Raw genomic sequence first — 26,538 nt, forward strand, 5'->3', positions numbered from 1 at the left:
GGCATTTTACCTATAATTAAAAATCTATTATTTATAAGAGTTATGAATTAAATTCGGCATTTTCTTCTCGTTTGTGAACGAATGGTATAAAGATTCGCTAGATTAAAATACCGCTGCGCAGGCGCACCCCGTGACGTCAGCAGGAATCTGCGACGGAAGTGACTCATGCCCATGGCGCGGAGACTTGACTCATTATGAGGGTTCACAACTACTTTAACTAAAATACAGTCGGATTAGTTGGTTACAATTAAAATTGTACAATTAAATGGTATTCATATATAAAAGTTTATTTATAGCTTTGAATATATATAGGTACATTCAAATATTGTAGGTTGAAGAACACTTCGTATTTCGACTCTACAGACACCACAGCCGTACCATTTTGTGCCTAATAACGACAGTTAAGAGCTCCTGTGTTCCGATTTAAAGGGTGTGGTAAGGGAAACATACTTAACCGATGCGTGTCAACTTAGTCCTCAAAGGAAGCAACACATCAATAGCTAAACTCAGATGGGAATTTAATCTTATTTGGATTTGACTACAGATTCCTTACAGTTACTATTCCGAGGCGTTCCAGCTCAGTCCTCAGGGGTAGCGGATGGGTAGCGGCGCATCTGTGGCCGACCTCAGGAAGGAATATCTAATCCTATCTGGGGTTGATTACAGATGTTCATGGGCGGCAGTAGCCACTTACAATCAGGTGGACTGCATGCTCGTTTTGTAGTTCTATGTTATAAAAAAAAATCAGTGTGGTATGATGGTAACAATATACATAATATAGGTAGGTATTTATAAATATTGAAGGTTATAGACCACTTTGTGGATAAATTCCGTAAGCATCGCCGCCACATCTATTTCTGCTTTAAGATCAGCTGTATTCTAGTTTTAAGAGTGTAGTAAGGGAGACAAACCTTTAAAACTTTTTTTTTTTATAATATAGGAGTAGCAGACGAGCATGCAGTCCATCTGATGGTAAGTGGCTACTGCCGCCCATGGACATCTGTAATCAACCCCAGATAGGATTAGATATTCCTACCTAAGGTCGGCCACAGATGCGCCGCTACCCCTGAGGACTAAGCAGGAACGCCTCGGAAAACTCTGTCTCCCTTACCACACCCTTCAAACCGGAACACAGCAGCGCCTAACACTGCTGTTATTAGGTAGAAATAGGTGTGGCGGTTGTGCCACCGGAGTCGAACCACAATGAGTTCTACCACCTTCAAACTTGTACTTCAAACTTGTACTGAGGAGTACAATACCTGTGCAACGCATCTGTGGTTAACTTTAGATTCAATCTTACATGGTACCTATTAATCTTAGCTATATTTAGGCGAAAGTGAGCATATACTTAGGTGCACTGCAATTTCATTTGCTCCATTTACTTATGTTATAGAATAAAAATAAAGTTTCTGATTTACACCATGCATTAAAAAAACAGTGAATATTGCTGTAAAATTTACAGCACATTAATTGAAACAATTTATTTGTACAGTATTTTTAACCGACTTCTATATATAACGGTTGATGGTTGACAACCCTAAGCTCTGTTCCATGTTGCTATGTTGCTAAGGCCCTTACGTTGTGTTGAGTGCATTTGCCTTTTGAGTACAATAATATTTATAGTTTATGTACACATTTTACTTATAAGCAGTAATGGCCTAGTGGTTAAGAAACTCGGCCTCTCGATCGAGGGGTCCGTGGTTCAAAACCCAGGCACGCACTTATTAGAAATTAATTATCACTTGCTTAAACAGTGAAGGAAAACATCGTGGAGAAACCTGCATGAAGTCTACCAATACGCAATTGACCAGCGCGGTGGACTATGGCCTAGTCCTTCTCATTCTGAGAGGAGACTCGTGCCCAGCAGTGGGACAGTAATGGGTTGATGGTGATGATGAGTAATGGCCTAATGTTAAATGGTTAAAATATCTGGCCTCTTCATCGGGAGGTCTGACGCTGGAATCTCAGGCACACATCTTTGATTTTTCAAAGCGAATAATTTTGTTTATATATTAGAAATGATGACTTAATTTAACGACAAAGTTATCAAAGGTGTGTGAAGACTACCATTCGTACTTCCACATTGTGTAGGACTAGGGCCTAAGTCCCACTTACTTTGAAAGGAGACTCGTGCCCAGCAGCGACACAATAATGGGATTACGATGGTCACTCATCAGTACCTATATTAAAATCTAAATATACCTACAACAGCTCCATTTGTTGTTACAATAAAAACAAAATACCATCATAAAGCTTTGTCACCAACGTAAAGAATTGAGTTTTCTGAGAAAATAACATGCTTCGGTTAAACCATCCGTTAAATATTTAACAAGAAATCGTTAGCACAAAAACTGTACACGCTGCTGACTGATGGACTGATTGAAGTCAACACGGATGTCGATACAGATTGTTTTTTTTTATTATATAGCAGTGGCAAAAGAGCACGCAGTCCACCTGATGGTAAGTGGATACTACCGCTCATATAAACAAGATAAGACCGGATAAGATTATAGTCGTACCAGAGGGCGGCCACAGATGCATTGCTATCTCTGAGGACTAAGTTGGAACGCCTCGGATAAGTATGCCCTTACCACACCCTTCAAAACGGAATACAGCAGCGCTCAACACTGCTGTTATTAGTCTAACCACAAAGGGTTTTACCACCTTCATTTCTACTTTATCTCTGTGGGTCTGTAATTCATTCATTTTTATAAGTAGCACGCATTCCACCTGATGGTAAGTGGCCACTGCCGCTCATTAATACCTGTGAGTATTTCCATATGAGTAGAATAGGTTCTATCTAAAGCCGATGACAGATGCATTGCCACTCTTGAGGACTAAGATGATCGTTTCATATGTCGAGGTATCCTCACCCTTCAACCGAAACAAACATTTTTCAATTCCTTTCTTGATGAATTCCTAAATAATTTATTTTACGAGAAAAAAAGTAAATAATATTTTACAAGGCTAACAACATTCTTTATGTTCATAAATTTAAAAAAAATACACTGTGGTTAGATGAACTAAGTAAGAGCATAAGTATACTCCGCGTAAAAGTGCTAGTCCGCTCTGAATATAGAAATGAATCGCGTCGCCATAGCAAATTGTATGACTACACCTGCTCACAACAACTTCAGAGCGGACTAGCAATTTGGCGCGGAGTATAATACTTATAATACACTACATTATTTAATTATATAATTAAAAGTGATTTACAAAATGACGACTGCTTCAGTAATACACATCATCATACTGGCGATTACGATAGCGATTGCTACCTATTGGATTTTTTCAAAGGACCTAAAACGAACCCTCATTTTGTATAGGATCGTGACCCCAGGCTACAGAGCTAAAGGTGTGTACTGACTGGGTACATGAACATGTAATATAAAGGCGTTTAATGAGTTTGGGTTCATTACAATTGTTTTGAGGTAGATAACTTTCAAATATAGTCTGGGTAAAACTGCTAGTCCGCTCTGAATATAGAAATGAATCGCGTCACCATAGCAAATTGTATGTCTACACTTGCTCGCAAAAACTTCAAAGCGGACTAGCAGTTTGGCGCGGACCATACCTCTCTAACTCTAAGAGGAGACATGTGCCTAGCAGTGGAATAGCAAACAGACTTATATGAGGTATTCCAACTTAATCCTTCGACTTCATAGAATCTTTATCGAATAGAATCTCCAATATCCTATCCGAAATTGAACACAATTTTTTTTATATAGGTGTAGCAGACGAGCATGCAGTCCACCTGATGGTAAGTGGCTACTGCCGCCCATGGACATCTGTAATCAACCCCAGATAGGATTAGATATTCCTACCTGAGGTCGGCCACAGATGCGCCGCTACCCCTGAGGACTAAGCTGGAACGCCTCGGAAAAGTCTGTCTCCCTTACCACACCCTTCAAACCGGAACACAGCAGCGCCTAAAACTGCTGTTATTAGGTAGAAATATCAACTTATTTGGCCCAATAGTTCCGGAGCAAATTGGCTGTGACAGACTGACCGCTAGAAACAAGGGTGATCCTACAAGAGTTCCGTTTTTTATTATTTCATGCGGACCTAGTCAGTACCTACCTTAATGGTGATTTTCACGGAGGGTCACAGGCGGGGTATAGACAATAGGTAATAACATTAGCGAGTGGGGTAGTGCTTCGGAAAGGGAGACTGGGCCTCGAAAGGACATTACTTATTCCTGAATGGCTCTCAAAGAACATGCGTGGGGGATTATGTCCTATTTTATACCCTCGTATTTTTGCAAGTTTGTAGATCTCGATCCAAAACTCGTGTGGGTTGTGATTACTGTTTGTACAAGCAAGAGTACTATTTACTTTAATGTTGATTCAAAAGTAAGATTGTGTATTAATTTCAGTATATTGTGTAAAATCAATGGTTTAGACTCTAAACCATTGATTTTACACAATATACTATCTAAACTTTAGAGTATAATTTGTTCGGAAAACAATTTTTAAGAAACTCAATAAGATAAAGATAAAATCTGATGCGATATATTTTTTTTAATTGTACCTATACAAAAAGACATGATTATGTGATAGGTAAATACCCATAATAGATAGGTACTTTTCTTAAAGTTTATCTTTTTATCTTATAGGTAAACATCTCCATAATGTACCTAAAGGTCAAATAAATTAATCATTTTCATCATTTTTATTATAGATCAACACAGAAGCCGTTCGTAGACGTTGTTACTCCTGAGTCGCCTCAAATGTCAATCAACCATCAATATGGTCAACATATCATTAATATCAATATGGAACCATACTGGTTCTACTACCTTTCAAGAGCACGAAGAATTCTAGGGCCTTATATTCTTAAAACTATGTTTACGCTGAAGTTGGTAGAACCCTCTGTGTATCGACTCCGATGACACCACCGCCACACCTACTTCTGCCTAATAACAGTAGTGTTGAGCGCTGCTGTGTTCTGGTTTGAAGGGTAAAGTAAGGGAGACATACTTATCCGAGGCATTCCAGCTTAGTCCTCAGGGGTAGCGGCGCATCTGTAGCCGACCTCAGGTAGGAATGTCTAATTCTATCTGGAATTGATTACAGATGCCAATGGGCGGGAGTAGATACTTACCTGCTACTCATACGCTACGCATATTCTAATAAAAAATACGAATTATACCTTAAAATCTCACTAATACTTGCATAGATGCACCAATTAGCAGACGATCACGATATTAACAAATCATATGACTCACAAAAGCCGTAGCCGCCATTGCAAGCCAACCAATAAATCCTATACGTTTCGTGGATATGGAACAAGTCGCGTGCGCGCTAATTAATCAGAAAAACGCGTCACGGTGCGCGCGCGCGTTTTTGCGCGTGCGCACGCGGCCCGGAAGCGAACGCACGATCGCCTCTTTTTGCTATCCCATTAATTTTTAATGCGATCAAGAGCAACGCCCGGCCATTGTTTTAAGTAGCTGTTATAAATAAGTAAGGTACAGACTTCTAATAGATTGATTGCATCAGTCAAATGGATTGTGTATAAAAGGTCCGGATTTGTTGACAGTGGCAACAATAGTGCCTAGTGCGGTGAAGTTTCCTCCACTACAGCAATGATTACCCTATGTTCAGCTGTATCTTAAAGCTGTTGTGGACTTCAAATACCTACCTAATCCTCAATTTCTGTCTGATATTTGTCTATGAACAAGGGCTATCATTTTGGCAATTCTAAGTCACTTACATAACGGTGTTCACATAAATCTAAGTATAATAACAGATTAGGTACTAATTGGTAGTCTATATAATTACTCCATCCCTGGTAGTTGTAATACCATCGGTTCATTTGATGCTACCCTTATAGCACGCATTGTAGGTAGGTACATCCGTAAAAAAATAGTAACAAAATGACTAACAAGTAAAAACCACTCTGTTATTAAAGTTCTTAAGAAAATATGTACTCACCTTTTCCAGGTTAATAATATCAGCTTATGTGTTCCGATTTTTAGTATGTTTCTTCAGACATTGAGCGTCCCAGACACTGACCAACAGACAAAATAATATTTTATATATATTATGACAGACACGACCCATGTCTGTTACGGACGTTACGGTAGCTACAAGACGTTAGGTATACATTGTATGTATAGAAGAATGATTTTCTGTCTGCCATGACACGCGTCCGACTCGCTTTATGTCTGATATAAATGAACCATAAAAAAAAATAACTCAAGGCGTTCCAACTAAGTCATTAGGGGTAGCAACTCATCTACGGGACAATATTTTGCCACTTTACTCCTATTTAGAATTGTTTACAGATATGCATGGGCAGATGATCCACTTACCATCAGAGGGATCTTTCGGTAGCTACTTCTTTTAATAATGCTCTTTCAAGTAACTGTATTATACCAATTAATTTATTGCCATCATTGTGTTACGTTAGTTTTTTTGTGCGAAAAGGACCGTTGGTTTTGCATAATTCTGCCTTTAATATTCAATATCCGTATGTAACGCAATATGGTTAGGGTTATACGGCCATTAACAAACCATAAACCAGTTACAACTTACAAGTGAAAGTTTTATCACAATCGTACAACTTTCGAGACAATTTTGGCAAAAGATTTATCGCAATAATTTATCTGTCACCTATTTGTTGTTACTTGTCGTAAAACTTTATAATTATTATTTTATCTTTATTTAAGTTTTACGAGTTCCGTAGCTAAATGACGAATGACAAACCTTTGTTTTGTTGTACGTATTTTACAGTGAATTTACTTAGAGTCTATTGCTACAGCGTTATTGATGGGATAATCTAATAATAGATTTCAGTAGAAAAACTTTCATAAAACTTTTTTAAGATATTATGTCACATAAATTGTTGGAGGAAGGTTCAATTACTGCTATCCATTAGTTATGTACAGGATCCACGATTCAACCGCTGTCCGAAGCCCATTCAAAAATGAATCACTATAACACAGTGATCAAACTTCTGACCAAATCCGATGTTTCTGAGCTTTGTAGTTCAATTATCAAGAATCTACAATGTGGATATGGCAACTAATTTGGCAATTGACACCTACAACTAAACTATATGGTCTTCAGCATAGAAGAATTTCGCAAAGCATTTATTTTCTTCTACCATACAACGACTTACTTTGGCTGCTTGAGGCACTTTACTTTGGAAGAAAATTGTGGTTTCTTATTGTGCGTGGCCCACAAGCAGTGATTAAATTATTTTGCTCATATTCCGCATGATCGCTCGCTATTGCCCTGTGTAATGTGTCTATTTAAATCAAGGTAATAACACCCTTGTTAGCTGTCATCACACGTACCTTCGACCGATGTAAGAAATGATGATTATAAGGTAAAGTGGCACATTTGCTAACGCACCCCTAGGCCCCCAGCGCAAAGAGCGCTGACCCGCGCTTTTTGCAGCGATATACCGTTTACAAGTAACCTCATTCCGCGTTTTTCTTCGGCAGTCACTCGCTCCGATGCACCAATGAAAAAAGCTATCGCGTGCGTCACGTAACAATGGTCAAGTATCCCCACAATTACATTAAAGATGCATTATGGGCTTCTCCTACGATTGCAATTATCGCTGGCATGGAGCGCATACATCCTAGGCCCGCTGATTAAAAAAAGCTTCGTTTGCGCGCGAAATTACTACTACGGACGCGTTCTCGAATTACTATCACACCAATAGATGCGTTCTTGGCTTGTGCTGTTTTTTATGGTGACTCGTGTTCGTTAGCTAATGGTTTTGAATTTACTTTATTGCTCCATTTTACGTGTAACGTTGTTAGTCCGCGTTTCTTTCATTGTATTTTCAAATTGTATTTGCTTAAATGACTGATATGATTACGTACGCACGTCATATATTTTATTAGAGCGTTTTCCTTCTGCTAATCATTACTTATCTATGCTGGCAATCAATATAATCATCAAGAATGATTAAATCTGATTAAACCACAGGTAATTGGAAAGCCGAATTCTATAGAGTAAAAATTTAATGTTTGAAATTTTAAATAACACTGAAGCGTGTCTTTCACGTATGTATCACATTGAAAAGTATATTTCTATGTCACATTCTACACTACGTTCTTGAGGGTGTGACCAATGATGGTGTGACAGTAAAATAAAATACGAACCATATTCTTGCTAAAATTTAAGGTACATTGAAAATAATAATATATTTTACATCTTTTTCTAAAAAAATAAATAAATTTAAATTATTTAACACATTCTATTTTCCTTATAATGTTGCATAGATAAGTAAAGATTACTCACTCCTAACAAGAAAATGTACCCAGTTTTGAGAATTGAAATTGTTGCGTAAAAAAGTTTTACCACGTTTCCGTGCTAAAATGTCCCTAAAATATTTGAAATTATTATTATAAATTATTTAATTATCATGTAAATTACGCAGTATTAGTTATTTATTCGTAAATTTTCTCTAAAAATGTTTAGAGAAAATTTACGTTTGTTGTTTGTTTGTTAAATTTGTTAGTTTTCTAATTTGTCAAAAATTCAAAAAAAGAACTTACTATAATAAGCCATTTGCGGCTTCATTCAATTTCAAGGCGGCGAAGTATCTTTACTAATCTATGTAATGTTGTTCCATTACATTTAAAAATGTTTGTACTTGTAATATATCACAGACATGATCACATATGATAATGAAAAAAAAATCTACAGTATAATAGTGCATCAAATGCACTTAGTTCTTTTTATCATCGTAATGGCGAATATTTTTATATAGACAGATCTAAGAGATGTATTTCTTATTTTTATAGGAAATAGCCTCCATGTATATTTATGCTATGCGTTCTGTGTGTATCAATTATCAGATTACATTATGGTTAAAAAGATATCGTTGTATAATGAAAAAATATGTATAAAAACAGTAATATCCTGTGTTTAAGAAGTGGTTAAGAAACGCGACCTCTTGATCGAGGGGCTCGAGGCTGATTTTTCAAAGTTATGTGCGTATTAAAAAATTATTATAATTTATTTATATATTACAAGAAAACATCGTGAAGAAACCTGCATAACTAAGAGATTTACATAAAAAACTCTATGCATGTATCGTATGAGTAGTCTACCAATACGCACTTGGCCAGCGCGGTGGACAATAGCCTAATCCTTTTCATTCTGAGAGGAGACCCGTGCCCAGTGGCGAGACAGTAGTGGATTGATGACAATGTATAAAACAGAGATATCTACTTTATTATTTTGTGTTAATATGTTCAAAATGTTGAAACTACCAACGGGCATTTTATTTATTTCTAGACATTATTTGCGCCATACTACTTTGGCAAAGGAAGATCTCCTACCTATAAAGTATATACCTATATATACAAGATACTTAGAAAACTTCGATAACGTGATTCAGCAGCGCCATCTCTTGACGAGTAGCGGGAAGTCACTACATTACATTTATCAGTACACAGTGACGTAAGTAGACTTAAAAGTGCCTCTGGCAATATTTTAAGTTGATGCTCTCCAGGCTTTTTCGAGAAAACGGAATATGTTTATAAACCATTTGACGAGCTTTTTTGACGTGGAACAAAACGTGCAACCGCTCCTCAGGCGAGTTCAGAAAGAGTGAAGATTGAAGAACTCAATGCCTATTTGAATAATACTTCCTTTCCGTTTTAATGTCGATAGGGTTTTTATTTTGCAAAGTGTCAGGTCAAGGCACTTGAAGCATTTGTATGGCATATCTATAGGCATCGTTTATTATTGGAATAGTGTATTTGTATTTTGTAATGGTTTTTTTATATAATTATAATATATCGTAAAACGGAACGTCGTTGACTTAATAATACTTATGGCAAATTGACACTTGACAGTGACTGACTCAACACTATTGACATTGATAATGTCGAGATTGTCTACGTTTCTACAATAATCGTATGTATAAATGGTTTAAATAATAACTGATAAACAAATAATTGAATTCTACGCTAATAAACGATAGAAGCAATATGATTTGCAAACTCATATTTGCGACAATTGCTGTTTATTTGTGGTAAGTATATCAAAATATTCTCGAAATTTATTTCAAAAGTTTTGCTTCTTCGTCGACCCATTACTGTCCTACTGCCGAGCAGAATTCCCTTATTAATTCTATGAGAGTACAATGTTTGGCAATACTCCATCACAGTGGCCAAGTGTGAATTGATAAACTACACACACTTCTCAAAACTTATTTTTTTAAATATCTCAGGCGTGTAGATTTTTCTACACCGTTAAGTGATGAACTAATTCACTTCTCATTTCAACAGTTTCATACCCCACAATGTAGAGGCAAAGAGAGTGAGCAATCATGAATGGGATATACTTATTTTCACCCAGCAATGGCCGGTGACTGTATGTAAGGAATTGGAGAAACACCACACAAAGAAATGCAATATGCCCACTAAGCGAGACTCGTGGTCGATACATGGTATCTGGCCAACTAAGCTTGGTACCATCGGGCCTGGGTTTTGCAACAGAACCTGGTTGTTTGACCCGGAGCAAGTCAGGCCTATAGAACAAGAGTTAATCCAAGTTTGGACTAACATTGACGCAGGTAAGGCATATTTTTTTATTTATTTTTTTATAATATAGGAGTAGCAGACGATCATGCAGTCCACCTGATGGTAAGTGGCTACTGCCGCCCATGGACATCTGTAATCAACCCCAGATAGGATTAGATATACCTACCTGAGGTCAGCCACAGATGCGCTGCTACCCCTGAGGACTAAGCTGGGATGCCTCGGAAAAGTATGTCTCCCTTACCACACCCTTCAAAACAGACCACAGCAGCGCTTAACACTGATGTTATTAAGCAGAAATAGGTGTGGCGGTGGTGCCGCCGGAGTCGAACCACAAAGGGTTCTACCACCTTTAAAGATAGTAGAAGATAGTAGTAGCTTATAAGATAGTAGTAGTAAATGATCATGTAGACTACCTTGTAAGTAGTTACTACTGCCCATAATACTTGTAAGCAACCTCATAAAGGACAGGGCTTCTACCTGAAGCCACAAATGCCGCTCTTGATGACTAACTCCTCATATTACTAATAACCAATCTAGTAAATGTTTTACTTAGAGAAGATTGAAATCTGCAAATTTCCAGCCCAAATTTGTATGGATGGATTTGTATGGACTATGGATGTGTTGGTCATATTCATTGACTTACACATCTTAAGCCAATCATTAATAAATCAATCTACTATAAATATGATTGATTATATTCAATCTCGTCTTTTTTATACCAATACATAAGTTATGTGCGTAGGATTTATACTTTCACTTATTAAGGTCATATTAAAATCAGTTCAATATGTTAGAAACAGATATTCAAGTTTTTGTAGCATATACAAAACTATACATGAGTCATAACTTTTTTCTAAACTGCAGACATACTCAGAAAGTAGATTTGCAAAGTAAACATTTTTTACTACTTAAAATTAATATGACACTATTATCTATTACAAGTTATTGAACTCCTTTTATGCAATCATTTTGATAAATTTATGTTGAAAGATATCTTGCTAAACATATTTATGTAAACATTGTAAAATAATAGCATTTGTTATTCACATAAATGTTAAAATTAATAAGGTTCTTATTTTGTTATGAGGAAAATTTATTACACAATTGTATTGATGATATATTGGCTCAAGGAAACACAGCAAGTATTTCTAATGTATATAATATGCACACCACTATTTATATTGTGCTGCTGTTTTCTGGTTTGACGGATGTCGTAAGGGAGACACATTTTTCCGAGGCATTCCTGCTTAGTCCTCGGGGGTAGCGGCGCATCTGTGGCCAACCTCAGTAGATGCCTATGGGCAGAAGTTGCCATTTACCATCATGTGGTACTATTTTTTCATTTACAAAATTATGATTTTAGCATATTAATGAATTGTTAATAATAATTTTACATAGTTTAAATTATTGCTTTTATTTACAGATTCACAACTTTATACCTTATGGGCTCACGAGTGGTCAAAGCATGGAACCTGTGCAGCTGTGCTTGACTCTTTAAATTCGGAACTGAAGTACTTCTCAAAGGGTCTGGACTGGCTTACCAAGTACTCAATGACAGATATTCTTGAAGAAAGTAACATAGTACCTTCAAACACCCAAGGGTACCGTGTACTGGACATTCACAATGCTATTAAAAATAAGCTAGGAGTTAATCCGGCGATTGAATGTGGCAATGAAGGTGGAATCAATATGATTGATGAGATTCGAATCTGTTTTGATAAGAATCTGGTATTACATAATTGCGATGGTATCAGGGCGTCCAAAATAATCGGCCACCAGGTTGTTGCAACGAATTGTGACGTTTCCAAGGATGTTTTGTATCCTGAATACGGCTACAAGAGTTCGCTCTATGTTCAACTATATAAACTGGTCTCTTTCATAAAATGGTTAACACTGTAACATTATTAAGTTATAAATCACCTTTTTGGTACAATATTGTGTTCTTATAAACTGCCTAATATTGAAACTAAAGATCAATGTTAAGAATTAATAGTTGCTTGTATATATTTTGGCACTGGTTTTCAAAAGTAGTGGAAGACTTGTAACTCGAACAACTAACGTTTCCATGACACCTAGCCAATTTAAAATAGTTTTCTTCTTAACATCGTAATAAATAACTCATAATCAAATAATTAAACAAAAGGAAATATTCGACATAGTGTTATGTAATGTTCTGTAAAAAAATCTTACGCGCAATTGCCTGTCCAATCTAGATTTGAATCGGGAATAATATAAAATATATTAAGCAAATGTATAATTTTCTATACATATATCGTAAATTGTTTGGAGAACTTTGTTATAAGACTTCAGAAGATTCAGCTATATAAAAGGAAGAAGGTTCGTGAGGAAAAAAGAATATTAACATTTATTAATATTGCTCAATTGTCAATAGTGAATAAAGTAATTGTTCATATATTTACAGGGTTACTTAGTGATTTCATATAGAGTACATGCAATTAATCAATTCGGGGGATTAGTATTATCTACAGTATAAAATTAGTTTGTTGCAAAATGGAATAACAATATAAAATATATTTTATGATTCTTTATAATTATATACACGAAGTTTTCTAAAATAATGTGTGATAATTGCAAAGTATCTATCTGTTTAGTTAAAGAAAAACAGCCAGTATTTTTCGTCATTTTTCTTGATACATAAATTTTATGAAACAAATTGTATATAGATACCTCAAATTATTTACTCATATTTTATTATGTATAATGCATTTTACTGTTTTAATATTAGTGGCGTAATCAAAGGATGCGCAGATGATCTATAAGAACAAAAAAAATTGGAAGCTCATCCTTGTAGTCTACTTTTTCTTGGAAGCAATAGTAGTTAGAAGCCAATTTAGTTACTTTTCGATTTGTGTATTCATTCTCATATAACGTGCCTTGTATATTATATACATACATGATCTATAGATATATTAAGCATTAGTGGCAAAAAGTATTGTGATGTACTTATAGTAAAGAAATATGTTGTTTTTTTTTAAGTGTTTTGATCAAATAAAGGGGTTTTTATTATTTTATTTATGTGTTTTCTCACTTCTCTTTAAGTAATCAGTAGCTAATTCTACAAAATGCCATTTAATTATATCTTAATAATTAAATGATAAAATATTTTTGTGGTTCTAGTTCGAAGTGCACCAACATATTACATGGCCTGAAGTGCTCTTATGTTCAATTTTAACCGGGTGAGGTATTCCAACTTACTCCTCAGGGGTAACAATCTAATGTTATCTGAAGTCGATTACAAATGATTCAGGGCATGACATAGACAACAGTAGCCACTTGCCATCTGGTGGACTGCATGCTCTGCTACCAAAATTATAAAATAATATTATAGTATCAGGGGATTCAGTAATATTGCTGGTACAAAAAAAAACACGGTTAAAAACACCATTAACTCAAGTTTATTACACAAAGGGTTTTATCGATCTTGAAGAATTACCAAGATTTTAGAATACAATCATTATCTGACATCAAACATTTGCTCGTGACTAAAATAAGGAAGCAAAGTCACAACCTAATGTCACTTAGATTAATTATTATGGAAAATTAATATTTTAATAGTATATGATCGAAAATTGTATGAAAGTGTCAACTTTTAAAAACAGTCTTGATAACATCCAACATGGAAGCAGGAAGCACCTCTGCGGTAAAAAATGTATTTTGCGTTTTTTGCAATAAAGCACGCACCCATAAATTTGTATTATTAAGTAGGTAACAATGATGTACATGTTGATTTTTTTTTTCAAATTTCAAATGCATTACCCGTGCAAAGGAAGAGCTATTATATGTACTTATATTAAATTTAGTTTTCGCAAAAGTACCTTAGAAGCCGGTGTTTTTTTCTTAGAATTTTAACATTTATTATTTATTGTGGACTCTATATTCCTGTCCTAAAGTCATATACTATGTAGAATAAAGTCCTAAAGTCTTATGCTATTAAATGGAATTTTAATATGTAATACACTTACTAATAAAAATGAATAAGCAGTTGGTAGTACCTTATATATATTTAAGAACTGAAACAGTTTTGCACAAATGTCCAAAACCCAGAAAAATCTATAGTCTATGGCATTGTAGCATAGATCACCATTTGTGTCATAACACTCGAACAAACATACACCTTATTACCCTAATATTTGTGAGATTTGCACATCATATTGCCTGCCCCTTCGATACCATGATTACTGCTGAAGGCACCAGTCCTGAAACCAAACCAAAAATATAATAAAATTAGAAGCAGTATGACTGCGATCTATATAAACGCCGCAAAAAACCCTAAAATTGTATCAGTATATCTTTATATAAAAAAAAAAACTTCGTGGCTAAACGTGGCCAATTCACCTGATGTTTCCACAATATGAGCTCGATATTAATTCAAGAAACCTATAGCTAGTGTCATAGTCAAGTTATAAACATTTAATTTCATTAGATAAAATTAGTCATATTTACAATAATAATCTATTATAAAGAATATAAAAGATAATAACAAAATGTTAACCCATGTGTGCCCATTTCATAACAATTTCTTCTTAACACCTTTTTGTGAATAATATTTAGGGAATCTAGGATAAAATAAAAAAAGAAAATATAAATATTAAATACTTTACCTAATGATTCCAAAGGTTTATCATAATCGTCGCTGGTGAATATTTTCTTGGGAAAGGTAGTCATCAGCTTGATGTTTGGATGCTGACCAAACTCTTGGCTATTCATTTCTAAGAACAATCTGGAATAAATAATTTTATTTTTTATATCAAAATAGATTGATATTGTATGTATTGTATGTTTTGATATTGTATTGTATTCATAGTATCACTAAACTGCAACTTCTGATAGCTCACAGGTTGAATTTATAAAACAATACAGGGGAGTTTTTTCTAGCTCAATTCATATATAGACTTTTGATAGGCAGTTTTAATTTAATTTGGAGCATTTTTCCAATTACCGTTTAAGTTTAGATTTGACCACCCTGGATACTACCATCTCTTAAAACAATATTATTTTAATCATACATTGACATTTCTAACCACGACCTCATTTAAGTAAGATTGTTTTTACAATATTACAATAAGCCGTTTTGGATGATGTCGGTCGAAATTATTACTTTATTAAGCAAATTATGGCAATTTCAGTTGGTTTTATACAATGGTTAAGCGAAAAATGAGTAAGAGTTTAAGTTTGATCAACTGTGTAGGACTGAACACAATCAAGACCGTGTTGTGAAAGAGACGACACTAGTTTCGACGTCTCGTTTCCTCTTGGATAAGGAATAGACAAATTATTATTCTCATTCTCATTATAGATTAATTATGTAGTGACCTACCTGACTGCAGCCAACTGCTCCTTAGCTCCGAAGGTGTGAGTGAGAGACTTGCCGTCCGGTAGTCGGAGTTGTATGCGAGCCTGGTCGTAAGAAACCTTTGGCGCAGACGTGGCAGACGGCTGGGGTACAGGCGCTGCCACTGGTTCAGGAGTTGGCGGTTTTTGACCAGAGGCTGCTAGTCTGAAAGTTTTTTTTTATATTTAACCTAACAATAAGGCAAACCGTCTACCTGATGGAGAGCTGTCACTGTGGCCTAATGACATTTGCAATATCAGAGGAGTCGCCAATGCATCGCCGGCTTGATAACTAATATATCTACTTTGTTGTACACAGAAAACATGTATAATGTAATTTAAATAAAAAAAAAAGGCAATAATAAACGGTAAATGGCGATTTCTGTCAGACAACTTTATGATGCAGAGTTAAAGTTTAGATTTATAGATGGATAAGAAGGGTGAAATTATAAAGTAATGAAAATTTTATCGGAAATTAAAAAAAATATTGCATTGGGGCATTTAGAAAATATATCAAAAGTATATTTTAAGATTTGGATGAAAGTGAACTGAGATGAAATTCGTTTTTATGATTTAATATTGTGCAACAGGCACATGACTTTAGAAAATAAATCATGACATAATTATATAATTAGTAGTAATGACTAAATTATAAAGTAATGTAAATGTTTGTTATATGACCTATATTACTGACCCATAACATCTACATATACATATTTTTAAAGATAACAAAAAATAAAAAATGAAAATATAAAATCTTGAGTAGATTCATTACAGATTTTTTATTGAACATCAATATACTATCACTGCGTTGTAGTGTTCTGTTCATGGAGAAAAAATGGCAAAAGAGACTCAATAACATAAAACTCTTTTTCATTACAATCATCAAACCATCACTATTATTTATTATTATTATTATTTATTATTTATAGGCCACTGCGCTGGCCAAGTGTGTATTGGAAGACTTCACATACCTTTGAGTTTTTTTTTATATAAGTCTCACAGATCACGATTTTTTTCCTTTACCATTTAAGCAAGTAATAATTAATTTCTAAAACATAGATAACTTTGCAATAATCAGAGGTGCAGTCTTGGGATTTGAATCTTGGACCCTCGATCAAGACGCTGAGTTTCTTAAGTACTAGGCTCACTGCATATATTTCTAAATTCTTATCAGGACTTTAACTCACTTCCTAGCTTGTTTGTCTGCCTCAATCTGTGCCCTGACCCTCTCCCTAGCCTTCTGGTCCTCAATCTTCTCCCTCCGTCTTTGCTCAACCAGCTTCTGCATCTCCTGCTCTTGGAGACGCAATCGAGCATCCTGCATGTCCTTGCCAGATTTGATACGAAGGCGCTCCCGTTCCAATGCTTCTGCCTGAAAATGTAATTTACTCTGTTATTTTTAACACATTAAAACATACTTAAGTACTGTCAACTCGACTCAGTGTTGAATAATTACTTGGTTTATACATTAGTTAAATAAACATGATCAACATAATATTACAAAATTAAAATAAATTCAATAAAAATGTAAGCAGGTTACAATTAAGTTAAGTTTCAAATCAAACAATATAAAAATCAATAAACATCAAATTATCACCCTATTGAGAAGCCACATTTCAGACTAGGCTATCACTGCTTTTTTATTTCAACATATCATCAAAATCAATTTACATTATCTAACTCTTCAATTAACAATATACTGACCTTTTCTCTCTCCTCTCGCTCTTTTCTCTTCTGTTTCATTCTTTCTTCGAGCAGCGCCAATTGCGCTTTCTTTTCTTCTTCAGTTAATGGCTTCTTTTCTTCAGTGGACTCAGAGAAGCTGCTGTGGTTCGTCTTGGCCGCATGGAACTCCATCTCGTCCTGGTTTTTAAACAGTTTCCCGCACTCATCGCACTTCAGCGACTTCGCTTCTGCCGCCTCCGCCTCCGTTTCTGTGGTCGTAGCTACTTCAGCTGCCGCAGATGAACTGCCAGCGATGGTGTGACCGACCTCCATCTGTGGGTCGTCGGCGTGCGCCAACAACCACTCCATCGCCGGCTCCACACCCTTGTAATTCGTAACAGCCAACGCTTTTTCACTGAAACCGATAACAATAATTATAACCTATAGTTCAATCCAAACAATGCATAATTTGACAGAATACTTACGCCCTCTCCTTCGGGAAACCCATTTCGATCAATGTTTGTATTTCAGCCATTGTATAGTTATTTTTTATATATTTATTGCAATAAATTATAGTTTATTGGAATATATAAAAGTGACTTCATCACTCATCAGCTGTTTTTTAGTTTTTATGTGATTTTGAGCGTTTAATTTGACACTGGCAGCCACAGATAAAAAACAAAAGTTGTGGTGTTTACAGTTTACAGTATATATATATGTCATATTTTAATAAATAATCAAATAATATAGCATTTAATTTGCAGTACAAAATACAGTATTTTTACTTTAATAATTATTACTATTGAAATTAGAATTGAATTTATTTTTCGCCAAACTTCGGTAAAAAAACCGGCTTTTTGTCGTATGTTATCTGTCAATGTTGTAAATCTTGGAGGAAGCCAATAATTTAGTCAACCGTCGTTTTTTCAAATATATTAATTCAATCAGTTTACCACAGAACGTGGATTTAATAAAAATATTGGACGTATTAACAATTAAAATGTCTACATTACGAAGGCGAAAAAGCATTCAACATAGCGATCCTGGAAAAATACTAGATTTAGTCATGAGTCTCAGTGACGAAAGTTGTGCTCATATACAAATGAAAATAAACACTTATGTATTAATTTAAATTTTAATTTTAATTTACAATATATGGTTGTTAACTTAGTAGAAAAATACAACGTTGTAGATATTATTTTACAAATTACAAAATGTCATCGTTCAAGTGACGAATGACGAATTTTTGCATTTTAGTTATTTACAGGGTCATAACTAAAAAAAAAAATAACTTAGAACAACATTTTACAGCTATGTGAAGAATGCGAAGCCGAAACTGTTTTATTGATCGTAGTTCACGGTGTCGGAAACGAAGCTTTCATAGAAGCGGTCGGACAAACTCCCATGCCGCGAAAATTGAAAATTTGCGTACGGTTCTTATAATTTCAATACCATTGATCTATCATTTTCAATATCATGTTTATCATTATGGTTAACTAGCTGACCCGGCGAACTTTATACCGCCTCAACATTAATTTATCTAATATATTTCAGCCTATGTTACTCGTAGATAATGTAGCTTTCATACAACCAAACAAACAAACAAAGTTTTCCTCTTTATAATACTAGTGTAGATGAAGATGTAATGCTGTATTGGTTAAATTTGTTACAGATGACTCACAAACTTAGCGAAATACTAAAGTCTACTGTGGAGCAAACGGATATATTATGCCATTTTGGCGCGGATTTCCAAGCAATAGTTACTCCTGTGAGTTGAGCTTCTTCAATTTTATGAGAAATATAGTTTCCTCAATTCAATACCTAGTACTGGACAACTATTTTTATTTATTAACTTAATTAGTTTATTAATTAGAGAATGATTAAAATACGCCGCGGTCCGCTCCGCGTCCGATTGAATTGACGATCCGCGTGGCGGAGCGGTCACCATGCCGCTCTGACACGCAAAGGGTCCCGGGTTCGATCCCCGGCCAGACAGATTTCTAAATGATGAATTTAGATTTCTGGGTCTGGGTGTTTGTGTATTTGTCTCTGTGTGTGTCCATGGCACCCACGATACAGGGAATCCCAGTGTGGGGCTGTGAGTGTAGAAAGCGTTTTAGTTTAGTTTTTTAATAGGTCGGTATAATGGTTCATGTTGTAACGATTCATCCTTCTGGAGTTATTGTCTGTATTCTTTCGCTCTTCCTCCCTTTATTCGAATGAGCTTCCCAAATTAGCAAATCCTAATCCGCAGTAGTTATAAAGTAGTAGTAGTAGTTATAAAGTAAGTAGCAGTGATAGCCTTGTGGTTAAGAAACTCTGCCTCTCGATGGAGGGGTCCGAGGTTCAAATATCAGGCACGCACCTCTGATTCTCAAAAATTATGTGCGTATTAGAAATTAATTATCACTAGCTTAAACGGCGAAGGAAAACATCGTGAGGAAACCTGCATACCTGAGAGATTTATATAAAAAAATCTCAAAGGTATGTGAAGTCTACCAATACGCACTTGACCAGCGCGGTGGGCTATGGCCTAATCCTTCTCATTCCGAGAGGAGACCTGTGCCTAGCAGTGGGACAGTAATGGGTTGATTAAAATTAAGATAAAGTAGTTATAAATTCGAAAAAAGTTGAAGTGAATAAGTGACAACTGAACAACATATATTATTTCAGCTTATCGGAAAAGATAACCCGAAGAAGCGTATCCTCTTATTTCCCGTAGCCGATAAACCGTTTTCAGTTATTGTTTGTGTGGTTGCACCTAAAGTATTGGAGGAGACTGTTGGATTTATATGCCATGAGTGTTTCTTGTACGTATAGTTCCAGTAGAGTATTTTTATAGAACCGACATGATTGTATAATAAAAGTAGGAAGGTAACTGGCGTTCTTGCGCTCATCAAATCGTTTCTTTTTGTTTTTGTAATAATTAATTAAGCATATTGTGCTTTATTTAATTGATTTTCACTTCTACCTATTTATTTGTCGTATACTATTTTGGTAATATTCACGTATATATTCGTTTTGTTACGATTGAAAACTTAATTAAAGGTAAAATATTTATATATTCTCGAATTTAGGTTTTGTTGGCCAGTCCTGAAGAAAACGGTAGCTTTGGAATATGAATGTACATTGAAACAAAAATGTCAACAACTGCTACGTGTAGCGCGGAGGCTTTTTAGTCAAGTGAGTATACATGGATAAGTTTAACAAAATGAATAATGAGCCCTTACGTAGTCACAACATTATGCAATGCATTACTATCTGCAAAAAATTAACTCTATTCTAGAATAGAAAATCCTACAATTCCTAGGGATTCTAGCTTTTTTATAATATAGGAGTAGCAGACGAGCATGTAGTCCACCTAATGGTAAGTGACTACTGCCGCCCATGAACATCAGTAATCAACCCCAGGTAGGATTATATATTCCTACCTGAGGTCGGCCACAGATGCGCCGCTACACATGAGAACAAAGCTGGAACGCCTCGGAAAAGTACGTTTCTCTTACCCTTCAAAGCAGCGTTTAACACTGCTGTTATGAGGCAGAAATAAGTGTAGCGGTGGTGCCGTCAGAGTCGAACCACAAAGGGTTTTACTACCTTCAAAACTTTCAATAACTATGCCAAATTCTTAATTTCTCCTAAGGTGGCGTCTTTGAGTACTCTTCTACGCATAGCGATGGGACAAGCCAAGCAGTTGACGAAAGCAGAATATTGTTCGGTGATGCTCGTCGACCTCGACACCATGGAGTTGGTCGACCTTATATACAATCCGGGGAAAACTACTGTTAGATATTTCATTATATTGTACATATTTCTATTTATTTTTCAATATAATGTCTTTAACGTAGACTTTTAGATTAACTCATGTTTTTATTGAAACAAATTATACGTTTATATCAATAGATAGATATTCTCATGAAAATAATACAAATAGTAAAGCTTAAAAAGCAATCTTATTTTTATAGGACGAAAAAGATACAGTAGAACGTCGATTTCCAATGAACTTGGGGATTACCGGGCAAGTGATAAGCACCGGTACCCTGGTCAACGCCAAGTCGGTCAAGGACCACCCGGCTTACCATCCGGATATTGATTGCTATCCGGGAGTGGATTGCAAGTTTGTTGTATTATTTTCTTTGATTTGGTGCATTTAAGTTGAATTTAACTTAGATTAATAAATGTGATATACAACGATATTGAGAGATGCTTTATAATTTGACCTAGGTACGTAGTTAACAAGATCTAAAAAATGTTTAGTGATTCCGAAAGCTCCAATACCCATTGACCAATGCTGCTACTCAATATGTTTTTTTAAGAAGTAGTTTTTGGTAAATTTTACTTTAACTGGCGATATTCTGACCACTTAACTTATTCTATCCTCACGAACAAAGGTGCAGTGTGAGCTAAGTATTTTTATAGTTTAGAATTGCCTGGCGAAGCTTTAAAACGATCCCAAAATTACAGATCACTCTTATGCTTTCCAATACGTGAACAAACCGGCATAATCGGAGTGGGTCTCTTGATAAATAAGATTGGAGACCCATATTTCGACGCTATGGACGAGGAAATGGCTTTAGCGTTTAGCATTTACTGCGGAGTCTGCATTATGCACTCAGTTGTGTATCAGAAGATACAGGAGGCGCACATCAGGAACGCTCTCGCTAATGAACTTGTTATGTATCATATGAAGGTTAGTTGTAATGAAAATTGAAAATAAATTGGTATTTTGGCAAAGGGAGATCTCCCACTAGGTTAGCTGATCATGCCCGGGGAGCGGCCGTACTCCAACAGTCTCAGTTCGAAGCTCTTATATATATGCTAGATATTTAGAAAACTTCGATAGCGTGATTCAGAATACTCGTAGCACCATATCTTGACGAGTAGTGGGAGTTCGCCACAGTATCATTCGGAACGTTTGAATGTTTTGCGTGACCGTTAAAGTAATTGACAAAATTTATTTCTAATTCGCACAACTTGGATAAATCATTGTCGTACATGGTATTATGGACTAAAGTGTGAAAAGCCGAACTTCAAAACATTAGATTATAATAGTTTTGCATTAGGCAGAAGACAATGATGATTTGATTTTATTTTTTAGGTGGGAGATTCGGAAGTGTCTCGTCTCTTGGATTGTACTGGATATCATAATCATCCGCATCTGTGCAGTTTGCATTTCAACCTCCGAGCTCTGCCACTGCGAGAATTGCCATGTTATGTTTTGAAAATGTTTTCCGAACTCGGATTTGATAAGAGGTTCTTAAATTTCATATTTTTACATTTCAGCGTTGATGACTGAATACATTCTGAATTTTCACCGTGATTTATTTCCACTGCGGGGAAAATGTTTGTTATTTCTGCTCAGATGGTAAGCAACCAACATTTTTATACGTTCTACCGCAATTACATGACCGCGGAGGGGAAATAAAAACACTCCGTAAGTAATCATCAAGTACGAATAAAAATAATCTACTCTAGTAATTAAATAATGACTAGAATACAAAACGGAAAGCCTCAGATGACGTTACGGTCTGATTTTTCGAAGTTGTGTGCGATTTGTTAGAAATTAATTGTTTTACTTGCTTTAAAATTGAAGGAAAACATTGTGTGCATGTCTGCATATCTAAGAGATCTCGTCTACCGCGGTGGACAAGTCCTTTTCATTTTGAGTGTAGATCTGTCCAGGAGGAGATCCAGCAGTGGGACAGTAATGGATGATGATGTATGGTCGTAGATTCTGTATAAAGAAGCAGAAGCTGGCCCGCTTCGTATGCATATTTGCATATCTAAGAGATCTCGTCCAGCGCGGTGGACAAATCCTTCTCATTCTGAGTGGAGATCAGTATCCAGTAGTGGGACAGTAAAGGATGATGATGTATGTCCGCAGATTCTGCATAAAGAAGCAGAAGTTGGCCCGCTTCGTGTGCATTTCTGCATATCTAAGAGATCTCGTCCATTGCGGTGGACAAATCCTTTTCATTCTGAGTGGAGATCTTTATCCAGCCAGTGGGACAGTAATGGATGTTGATGATGTACTTCTACCTACTAACAGCAGTGTTAGGCGCTGCTGTGTTCCGGTTTGAAGGGTGTGGGAAGGGAGACAGACTTTTCCGAGGCGTTCCAGCTTAGTCCTCAGGAGTAGCGGCGCATCTGTGGCCGACCTCGGGTAGGAATATCTAATCCTATCTGGGGTCGATTGAAGATGTCCACGGGCGGCAGAAGCCACTTACCATCAGGTGGACTGCGTGCTCGTCTGCTACTCCTATATTATAAAAAAAGTACGTCCGCAGGTTCAGCATAAAGAAGCAGAAGCTGGCGCGCTTCGTGCTGCACGTGAAGAAGGGCTACCGCGACGTGCCCTACCACGCCTGGCCGCACGCCTTCAGCGTGGCGCAGTGGGCCTTCGCTGCCATCATCAACTATAAGCTCGTTGCGCAGGGCTATTTTACGTTAGTCACTTTTTAACTTTGTTAAATATTGTCTTAGTATACTTTTCGTTAGAATTTTAGGATTTTTGTTGTATGTTGTCCTATAACGCTGAATCTTTAATATTAACTAGGCGTTTTAAGTTATATATATCACGCGGTAAGTTATATAGGAACTCAGATTAAAACTACTATAATAAGGCAGAAATAAGAGTTATGGGTGGTACGGAAAAGCTTCGAACATCTTCAACTGTCTATTTCCCATTTATAATTTAAAAAATATGTCTAAACTGATATTTTAATACGCTTATTAATAAAATTACTATGATACTATGTCATGATTGCTTTAATTTCTTTTTCATTTTCAGTGAATTACAAGCTCTAATGTACTTAATAGCGGGCTTGGTGCATGATATGGATCATCGCGGTACAACAAATAGCTTTCAGATTTCGGGACGTGAGTACCCACTCTGTATTATCATCTATCGGCCATTATCATCTATCGGTTCTTCCAAAATAACAGTTTTTTCACGCGTGTCTGCACGATATCAACTTTCATAATACACATTTTACAATTTTACAAGATTGCCATAAAATGGTTATCAATTTTGTTCGTAAAAACGTTATCAGTTTCACATTTAAGCAAAATATTAAAAATAACTTTAATTACTACATAAATTTTAATTTCAAATATGTATATGCAATTCAGAAACAACACTAGCAGCGTTATACTCAAGCGAAGGCAGTGTGATGGAGAGGCACCACCTCGCTCAAGCGATGTGTGTACTGAATACTGAAGGTTGTGATATCCTAGAGGCGTTGCCGAGAAGAGATTACGATAGAGCCATCATGTTGCTCCGGGATTACATCCTGGCTACCGATTTGGCTAACTATTTCAAGTACGGTTCATATTTTATTATTAGCACATGCGAGTCGTTTAACAGATTGATAAGTTGTTTGATAAAGTTTAAGAAATAGACATGTAATACGATTAAAATTCAATAATTTGATTCGCAATATTTTTGATACCACGACTACATTATAAAGCGATGGCGATAAGCGATATTAATTTTGAAAGTCTGTAACCCCTGGTGGACATATTTAAATGTGTTAGAAACATTACATTTATGTGTCAAAATTACTTGTTTTAGAAACATGAATGAGTTTAAAATGGTAGCAATGGACTTCCAAAAAGGTAATCGGGTGCACGTGACTGCTTTACAATCGATGTTAATGAACGCAGCCGACCTCAGCGATCAACTCAAAGACTGGGGCAGTGTGAAAAAAACAGCTGTAAGTGTTCCATTTATTATGGATTATAATTAAACATGAACAAGTCACGCAATACACACAATTGACTATTTAGAATGAAATGAAATTGCCAAAAATAATTTATATTTTGTTTTCATTACGTTTAATATTAATTGCGTATACCCAATGGAATTTTTGATTGATTACCCTTCTGACTATTAACTTTTCATTTAGGCGTCAGTATTGACGGAATTCTTCAAGCAAGGCGAGTTGGAGAAAAGCCGTGGGGAATTACCTCCGATCATCATGGACCGAGACAAATGCTTTATTCCCGATCTTGAGATACAGTTCCTTAATATGACCTGCCTCCCATTATTTGAGTATGTTGCACCTTAATTTATTTTAAGTAATTAATTTAAGTAAAATAAATTAATTTCACAGCAAAATAAATTAATTTCACTAGAACTTAAGCTGTTCTACTGAAATTAATTTATTTTGGATATTGTGTAAAATAATATTTACGTTAAATAATCATACATGAATTAGTTATCTTAATTATTTTAATTATAGCTTACTAGGAAGAATAATTCCAAAAGCGGCCTCGTGTTTGAAAATTATTGAGGGCCACATTGAAAGATGGGATGCAGCGAAGCCAATTTTTGCAGAGGTATTTTAAGCTGTTACTAATAAAACTGCATTTTTAATTGAATTATAAATATTCGACATAAATTGCAATTGGTCGTCATGAACTGCAATGATTCGTCACAAATTGTAATTTTCACTATATAAAAATGTTTTAACTGTTTTTACACAAGCAATTATTATAAAAACTAGAAATCAAACTCTTTAATAATAACCCATGTTACTTCAACAATTTAGATGAATCCAACGACACCTAATAATAAGTTAAAATCAAGTTGTTAGAACTGTAGGGCATGCTAAAGAGTGAGACAAATACAGACAAGTTATGACGAAAATATCTGATTGGTATTACAGGTGCCAATAACAGCTGGCTTATCAGTACTGTTAAGTCCAGAACTAGATAATCTGATAGAACAAAACTTGAAGGAGAAGGAACGACAACGGTTGGAGGCCGAAGCGGCTGCGGCAGACGAACACATAGACGGTTAGATATTATTAATAATATTTATTTTTTAATTATTTATTTAATATTTTTTACTAACATTGTTTCTTGACGGAATAAATTATTCGTTTTTATATCGTGTTTAAAGTATCGCTATTATTGTACTTATGTGATATTATTGCAGTTGTATGTGAAATGTCTTGTCGTAAATTATAAGTCATGGAATAAATATTTATAAATAATAA

The 26,538-nt window shown here is 35.5% G+C and overlaps 3 protein-coding genes across 3 annotated transcripts; 2 read left to right on the forward strand and 1 right to left on the reverse strand.

The window, feature by feature from the left end:
* The first annotated feature begins 9,819 nt into the window (after positions 1-9,819).
* RNaseX25 (Ribonuclease X25) lies at positions 9,820-13,548 on the forward strand. The gene is made up of 3 exons (XM_073082431.1): positions 9,820-10,005; positions 10,262-10,548; positions 11,940-13,548. Exons 1-3 carry the CDS (start codon positions 9,962-9,964, stop codon positions 12,413-12,415), a joined length of 807 nt encoding a protein of 268 aa, XP_072938532.1. The 5' UTR covers positions 9,820-9,961; the 3' UTR covers positions 12,416-13,548.
* Positions 13,549-13,909: 361 nt separating this feature from the next.
* LOC140749400 (UBX domain-containing protein 1-B) lies at positions 13,910-18,200 on the reverse strand. Its single transcript, XM_073082430.1, has 6 exons — positions 18,022-18,200; positions 17,576-17,951; positions 17,059-17,243; positions 15,855-16,034; positions 15,139-15,257; positions 13,910-14,733 (listed from the first exon to the last, which is right to left on the reverse strand). The coding sequence occupies exons 1-6, from the start codon at positions 18,069-18,071 to the stop codon at positions 14,684-14,686; spliced, it is 960 nt and encodes a 319-aa protein (XP_072938531.1). The 5' UTR covers positions 18,072-18,200; the 3' UTR covers positions 13,910-14,683.
* A 218-nt stretch (positions 18,201-18,418) lies between these two features.
* Positions 18,419-26,533, forward strand: LOC140749752 (cGMP-dependent 3',5'-cyclic phosphodiesterase). The gene is made up of 16 exons (XM_073082907.1): positions 18,419-18,656; positions 18,848-18,964; positions 19,209-19,304; positions 20,210-20,346; positions 20,614-20,719; positions 21,180-21,320; positions 21,502-21,653; positions 22,001-22,226; positions 22,635-22,789; positions 23,824-23,982; positions 24,327-24,415; positions 24,668-24,857; positions 25,110-25,251; positions 25,444-25,589; positions 25,780-25,876; positions 26,206-26,533. The coding sequence occupies exons 1-16, from the start codon at positions 18,537-18,539 to the stop codon at positions 26,338-26,340; spliced, it is 2,208 nt and encodes a 735-aa protein (XP_072939008.1). The 5' UTR covers positions 18,419-18,536; the 3' UTR covers positions 26,341-26,533.
* The last annotated feature ends 5 nt before the right edge of the window (positions 26,534-26,538 follow it).

This window comes from Epargyreus clarus, unplaced genomic scaffold, assembly GCF_041222505.1.
Source record: "Epargyreus clarus isolate Ecla_fem2 unplaced genomic scaffold, WU_Ecla_fem_2.2 ptg000018l, whole genome shotgun sequence".
NCBI classification, from domain to species: Eukaryota; Metazoa; Arthropoda; class Insecta; order Lepidoptera; family Hesperiidae; genus Epargyreus; species Epargyreus clarus.

Excerpts from the sequence above, each read along its gene's own strand:
- LOC140749400 (XM_073082430.1), bottom strand. The coding sequence starts at position 18,071 with ATGGCTGAAATACAAACATTGATCGAAATGGGTTTCCCGAAGGAGAGG. Across the intron at positions 17,952-18,021 it reads GGTTTCCCGAAGGAGAGGGC|TGAAAAAGCGTTGGCTGTTA; the intron begins GTAAGTATTCTG and ends TATCGGTTTCAG. Across the intron at positions 15,258-15,854 it reads GAGCAGTTGGCTGCAGTCAG|ATTGTTCTTAGAAATGAATA; the intron begins GTAGGTCACTAC and ends TATTTATTCCAG.
- RNaseX25 (XM_073082431.1), top strand. The coding sequence starts at position 9,962 with ATGATTTGCAAACTCATATTTGCGACAATTGCTGTTTATTTGTG. Across the intron at positions 10,006-10,261 it reads ACAATTGCTGTTTATTTGTG|TTTCATACCCCACAATGTAG; the intron begins GTAAGTATATCA and ends TCATTTCAACAG. Across the intron at positions 10,549-11,939 it reads TTGGACTAACATTGACGCAG|ATTCACAACTTTATACCTTA; the intron begins GTAAGGCATATT and ends TTTTATTTACAG.
- LOC140749752 (XM_073082907.1), top strand. The coding sequence starts at position 18,537 with ATGTCTACATTACGAAGGCGAAAAAGCATTCAACATAGCGATCCTGGA. Across the intron at positions 20,720-21,179 it reads CGCGGAGGCTTTTTAGTCAA|GTGGCGTCTTTGAGTACTCT; the intron begins GTGAGTATACAT and ends ATTTCTCCTAAG. Across the intron at positions 23,983-24,326 it reads GTTGCGCAGGGCTATTTTAC|TGAATTACAAGCTCTAATGT; the intron begins GTTAGTCACTTT and ends TTTCATTTTCAG.